We start from the raw sequence: 6,220 nt of genomic DNA, 5'->3' as shown, positions 1-6,220 counted from the left end.
GCCTATTGTCACTGTCACAAATATTGTCATTATCATTCAACCTTGGGACCTAACTGTTGGATATATTGCAATTTCAGTGTTATTTATGATTATTATACAGATTGGTGTAATATTCATACAGAATAGGTAAAACAGTAATTTATTCCATGTAAAACTGATATATTATACTTATGATGTGTACAAAAATATAATATATTCTATCCAAACCTTTCCCCATGAATAAAAAATGAAAATGTACAACATAAGCTGTGGAAATGGACAGTCAGTGACATAAACCTGGAACTGTTTAAGAAACATAAACATATTCAGATCTCTGCATTTAGAATTCATTATCTATCATTAAAAATCCAGATGGACCTTGCGCCTCAACAGATGCTAAAGCATAATGGCTCTCAGCTTCCACTAACAGCTTCAGATGTCCAAAAATACTGTAGTATGCATTTACACTTGGCCTCATCCATACAATTTATTACCGTTATATTCTTCAGATGGGTGAATAAGAGAGTACCATTTTATTTAGAGTACCTTATTCCCTCTCAATCTATGTGTAATGGTCCTACTTCCTACTACTAGTGCTGCATGTTTGAAGTCTTCCCCTACCTGATCTTTTTAACAAAATGAACCCTTGTTTGGCTGGTTGAGGTATGATTAGAAACATGGGAAAGTCCTTGACCCTTAGAAACATGGGAAAGTCCTTGACCCTGTGTGCATTAGTGAGTGTGTCACTGCCAGCCTGCACCCCTCAGCGCAGTGTCACACTCACTAATGTCCCCTTTGCAGGGATGACACTGGAGGGCGGCGGTCCGGTAGGCCTTCCACACGACGGGGTCCTGGAGGCAGACCGTCCCCCCTCCCCTCAGTTCCTCGGCCTCGTCTCGGTTGATGTCCCCCACACACACCCAGCCCCCCGAGCGTCCGCTCTCCGCTGCCGCTACCGCCGCCCCACTGCTGGTGTCTGGGCCCGGACTCACAGCCCATTTGGAGTGGTCGTGGGTGGCCTTGTAGGTGAAGCGCTGGCCGGGGGAAAGCTGCGCTATGTCCAGTACCGTCCAGCCCAGCGTGCAGTCGGACTTCAGGATCCCCCTGGATCGCTGCCAGAACTGCACCAGCAGGTTGGACTGCAGGGTGGGCGCTACCCAGGCATGATACAGATCTAGTCATGAAGGAGAAAAACACACAGAGCTCATGGCGTACAGTAGGTTAGGATAACACAGTCTGGGCTGGAGTCAAAGCAACTACCTGCAACTTGTGAGGGTTCATTTTATACATAAAGTCCCAGACAGAAAAATTACAATTAAAATTAAAATATATGGTCACACTTTACTTGACAGTATCGACATAAGAGTGACATGACACTGTCATGACACATGAACCCTAACCCTAATCTTAACTTCTAACCTTAACCCTAATCCTAACCCTAACTTTAACCCTAACCTTAACCCTAAACCTAACCCTAACTTGTTATGACAAAAAACGAATGACAATTAATAACAGACTTGTTTATGACACATTCATGACAGTGTCATGTCACTCTTATGTCGATACTGTCAAGTAAAGTGTAACCCAATACAGTATATTTTGAAACAGTCAAAAAGACAATCAGTACAGATTGATTTAAACTAACTTTACACTTTCACTTGCACTTTAGTTTTCAGCAGTATACTTGCTATAAACCGGTGCTCTTATTTGCCTTTTCATATAAATAGCACATGGTAAAAAGGGCCCACCATTCTTGAATGACGCTCCTTTTGCAAAGCTGATAAACTGTGATCCACCCAGGGAGGTGAGCGTGACACTCCGATTGGCCGCTGTGGAGGAAACATCTGTGGCGCTGACATTGACACCCTGTCCACACAGGCTCACCAAGGAGGGCAAGGAGGAGGCCAGCGCCGGGGGGACGTGGCAGTCGTACACGTGGGGCTGGTTGATCTGCAACTGCTCCCCTGCAACAACAAAAAGAGACGACAGCCGCCCCACCCGCTCAGGTCAGGCTAGCATCCCATTTCAATCCATCCATGGCATCCGCTCTGCAGTAAAGAAAGTGTGTGACACAAACGGCTTCACCCGCCCCACCAACACCATCATTTCTATCATCGCCCCTCCACCTCCCTTCCACCCGCAGCTGGTGTCACACAGCCATGACAAGAGGCACTCAACACTCTCGACATCTCATTAATGTGAGCCACTGAACCATACTGGAGGTATGGGGGCCCAGCCTTCTCATTGTGCTGCACATCACATTTGCATTGCCTGACCCCCCCCCCCCTCCTCTGATGGAAGAGGGAGGGAGGGAGGGGGAAAAAGGCACACATTGATGGCAACCCGTTTACCTATGCAGTATATGAGCACTGCGGCGTCAGCATGAAAGACAATGATTTCAACATAACAGGAACCTACTGTGCAAATACGGCACAGTGTGAACAGGGCTGTCACTATGGTTACGCTGCCAGTTAGAGGGATTACTTTCACTGTAGCTATGGTAACAGCACCACATGCATGATCTGCCAGCGAGGCTGTAGAGGTAGCACTCACAGGCGACCGGAGTGAGTTTTTGGGAGAGATCCAGCGCGTATCCGATCTGGAACGCGGTCAAGTTTCACATAACTACCCCTTACTGCAGCCGCAAACATGTGCATCTTAGCAAACACACTGAGGGGGACTCACCAATGACTCTTGTGCAGGGATGCTACAAATGTCTACATAGGATAAGCATCATGGTTGAGATTAGTCTACATAAAACTAGGAAACAGGCTCATAATCATTTATAACTGAGAAAGTGGGCAATCATTAATACATTATAATTGATCAAAGACTCCTTGAAATCGGCCAATTAAATACACCCTGGAGTCAGACTCCTCAACTGGGGATCAGTGAAATAAACATTCACAATCAAATACTGTCATGAATTTCTAAATAAACTCACAGACCCTGGCTTTGTTTTTGGTATTTAGTGCCATGCACATACAATGCTCAACCTTAAGAAAACAAATTTCCAGTCACACCATCTGTGAACTTCGCTCATGACAACTGAGAACATGCAGCTGTTTGGAGCTGAGGTTCCTTACAATAAATACTTCCACAGAACATGTGGTGTGAGGTGCACATGCAGAATGTTTACGTTATTACCAATGGTCTGGAAATGTTCCAGTGGGTAGGTTACACAGAGGAAGTTCTGTCCATTGATGACTCCGGTGCTCGGGTAGGAGAACTGCCCCTTAACTTTCGAGGGGGGGAAATGGGGAGTACTGTGGACCAGCCAGAAGCCACGCTCTTTGTCAAACAGGACAACACCTGGGAATAAAGACAGGGTTCACTTGGCGAAAACAACGGAATATACACATGAATCAGAGTAGACGGAATATTAAAACATAAGGACATACATTGCCTTTATATGCATTGATTTCATACAGCCATACTTAGTATTCAGTATCCATAGGTTCGACGTATGTAATATTCAATAATGAAATTCAATTAACTTTTCACATTGGGACATACAATATAGTTAAATAATGCACGATACAATGATACATGCATAGGGTTAGGAATATACATACAATATTAACATATTAACATAGAAATTCACTGACATTCTAAAAATCGCTTTTTATACCACTGGTCCGTATTTACAGAATATATTAACAGGATATAAATATCTACAATATCTAAATATCTACACATCTCATCTGTGGTTTCAGAAGTGTGTGAAAAGACAGAAGGGTGCAGTACCTTTTGTGTGGCCGCCTTCATTGCTTTCTCCATCTCCCTCAGTCGGTTTTCCTGTGTGGGGTGCTTGATCATTGTACAGTATATATCCTATTTCATCAGCCTTTTGATCACACAGAGAGAGGGAGGGAGAGAGAGAGAGAGAAAGAGAGAGAGAGAAATTACTACATTAAAAACTACACTTTGTTCTGTATCCTCCGAACTCACTCATCTGTTATGTGCATCACATTTAACAATTCATTTTCAATCTCTCCATGTCAATGGCTATTAATATATGTATTTAATTGTATGAGTGGTGATGGCCAAATGGTCAGGGATCTGGGCTTCCAAATGGAAAACCAGAAGATTATGAGTTTGATTTCAGGAGCTGGCAGCCATCATCGTGGCCCCTAAGTTGTCTGGATAAGAGCGTCAGCTAAATGGCAAAATCATAAAAACCTTGTAACTTCTAATCATTTCTAGTAAAATATAGTATACAGAAGTTTCAGTTCAGTTTCACACAAATACAACATTGAAAGCTGTACAGGAAGACATGGAAGACTAAATAGTGACTCAGAAACATTACAGCAAAAGTTCCCAACCTCATATAAAGGCCCCATCGTCCGTGCCAAGGCTCCTGTGCTGTCGTTCACGGGTCCTCTTCCATCCACCCATCCCTCACTTCCTTTCTCCAGCAGCAGATACTCTAATCCTTCTATGCGAGAATTGTGGTGAGGGAGTTTATACAGATAAAACCTAGAGTTAGAGACAAAATACACTTTCAATTGTGGGTGGAGCAAGTTTGAGACATATACATACCAATTAGATATTTGATATTGTTAATATCATTATTATTATGCTTAACTGTCTTTTAAACTTAACATGTTATTTCTAACTGTATTGTTCACATACTGTAAGTCACTTTGGACAAACGTGTTTGCTAAATACTATATAGCCTAATATATATTTCATCTACTGAAGATTATTTACATCAGGCTGTCAGAGTGCTTAAACTGAATAGTGCAACTAGTTTATTGTATCTCTTTTGTTTAAAGAAGCCTTGAAGAGCCAATTGAGTGCCCTTAATCCATGTAGCATCTGTTCCAATCACAATAGTGGATATTAAAGAGCATATCATGAAAATTTACCAGTCAACAGTGTCTCCTTTATCATTGTAGCAGGAGATTTGTGAGGCATCTCCCTCTGCTGGCAGTCGTATAATTAGCAAGGCAAATGCCAGCATGTAGGGATCCATACTACAACTGGTAGAGAGAAACGAAAGGTTCACTGTTGATCTACCTCAGCTTTATGCTACATTAGCCTACATAATAGGCTATTAAAAGTGTACTGATTGTTGAACATTTTGCATACAATGTAACAAAGTTTCTATGACTCAAGGAAAGACTAGGCTACTGTTACATTCTGGCTCTTGGTTGTGACTTTCACTTTAGTCATTTTCTCAGTGTTTCAGTATGTTTAGACCAGGCGAACGTTCAGAAAGCCTAACCGAGACCACCTCTAATGACCATCACGTTCCATAGATCTTTTGTTGTCTAAGGTTTAGACATTTCAATTTAGTAGCCTAGTTAGTCGCTTTGACAGATATCCTTGGACTCCTCACGAAATATCACTTACCTGCTGGCTTTAGGCTACTGCATTTGTTTTCGGAGGAGAGCTTTCGTCTGTAACTGTTGGCGTTGTTGGGCAACTATGATCTGTCATTAGGCTAGGCTACTTCCCTAATCTTTTAGAATGATAGGATGAAGTGAAGAACAGAATCACGTGAAGGACAAATGCTTTCGATCACATGCTAAAACCCGGTGTTGAAGGAGGCGCAGTAGTAGCCTATCAAAGTGTGTTCCAACTTAAGCCTTTAACTTTTGTTTCGATCTTTCCATTGTAGGCTACATAGTTCTTTAAAGTAGGCTAAGCTATAACCGGTTATTCTGTCCCCATATTTCGCCAAGTATTTCGCTGCAAACGCCAACCAAGACGTGTCACTGCGTGTCCCCAATAACCTACAATAATTTCCTGGTTACTGGCAAAACATTCGTGTACACACAAACTGACGGGGCTACTGTTTGCCTCGTGCCTAATATTGGGATAGTAAATGTAAACGATGTGATCTTGAAAGGGCGTGGGCTGTCCTGTTATTTTACCCTCGAGGGCTTCTCCTCTCATTCCAATAATGCCCTTTGCCACCCGGATTATTTTTGTCCCCTAGAGATAACCTTATAAATGGTCTTTCTGGGGTTTCAAACAATATCTAAAGTGACTTCACTATGCCATGGAAGCAAAACAATTCTCATGTAATTTTGTTTCCATGCGTTACTGGATCCTTGACTTTTGTGAGAGGAGCACTTTGTTAATGAGAAAGGAACTTAGCTCTTGGATAAAAGTAGTTGTACCTCTGTGGCTGTGCTTATTCACACAGTGAAGGCTGTGGCAAACCAGTCAACAAAATTACAAGAATGAAGCCAAATACCCATTTCTTACATAGGCCTAGACGTCTCACGCA

General features: G+C 42.5%; 1 protein-coding gene across 3 annotated transcripts; it reads right to left on the bottom strand.

The window, feature by feature from the left end:
* Positions 1–123: 123 nt before the first annotated feature.
* On the bottom strand, positions 124–5,768 carry dnase2 (deoxyribonuclease II, lysosomal). 3 transcript variants are annotated; one of them, XM_076280834.1, is made up of 7 exons: positions 5,338–5,768; positions 4,851–4,958; positions 4,305–4,458; positions 3,727–3,826; positions 3,127–3,291; positions 1,728–1,943; positions 124–1,153 (listed from the first exon to the last, which is right to left on the bottom strand). In XM_076280834.1, exons 2-7 carry the CDS (start codon positions 4,955–4,957, stop codon positions 723–725), a joined length of 1,173 nt encoding a protein of 390 aa, XP_076136949.1. In that variant the 5' UTR covers position 4,958; positions 5,338–5,768; the 3' UTR covers positions 124–722. The 3 variants fall into 3 exon arrangements, with proteins under 3 accessions (XP_076136949.1, XP_076136948.1, XP_076136950.1); XM_076280833.1 differs by having other exon boundaries at positions 4,851–4,964; positions 5,338–5,766; XM_076280835.1 differs by lacking the exon at positions 5,338–5,768 and having other exon boundaries at positions 4,305–4,417.
* Between the last annotated feature and the right edge of the window lie 452 nt (positions 5,769–6,220).

This window comes from Alosa pseudoharengus, unplaced genomic scaffold, assembly GCF_046254945.1.
Source record: "Alosa pseudoharengus isolate Yale_2024_CS ecotype anadromous, Long Island Sound unplaced genomic scaffold, YU_APseudo_1.1 YU_APseudo_1.1_scf_12, whole genome shotgun sequence".
Lineage (NCBI taxonomy): Eukaryota > Metazoa > Chordata > Actinopteri > Clupeiformes > Clupeidae > Alosa > Alosa pseudoharengus.
The sequence above is the reverse complement of the archived record's forward strand: the minus strand, read 5'-3'. Positions and strand labels throughout refer to the sequence as shown.

What these genes read in the sequence shown, in the direction of transcription:
- dnase2 (XM_076280834.1), bottom strand. Translation starts at nt 4,957, where the DNA reads ATGGATCCCTACATGCTGGCATTTGCCTTGCTAATTATACGACTGCCA. An exon ending in CGATGGGGCCTTTATATGAG is followed by an intron (nt 3,827 to 4,304) that starts GTTGGGAACTTT and finishes TGTGATCAAAAG; the next exon opens with GCTGATGAAATAGGATATAT. An exon ending in TGAAGGCGGCCACACAAAAG is followed by an intron (nt 3,292 to 3,726) that starts GTACTGCACCCT and finishes CTTTATTCCCAG; the next exon opens with GTGTTGTCCTGTTTGACAAA.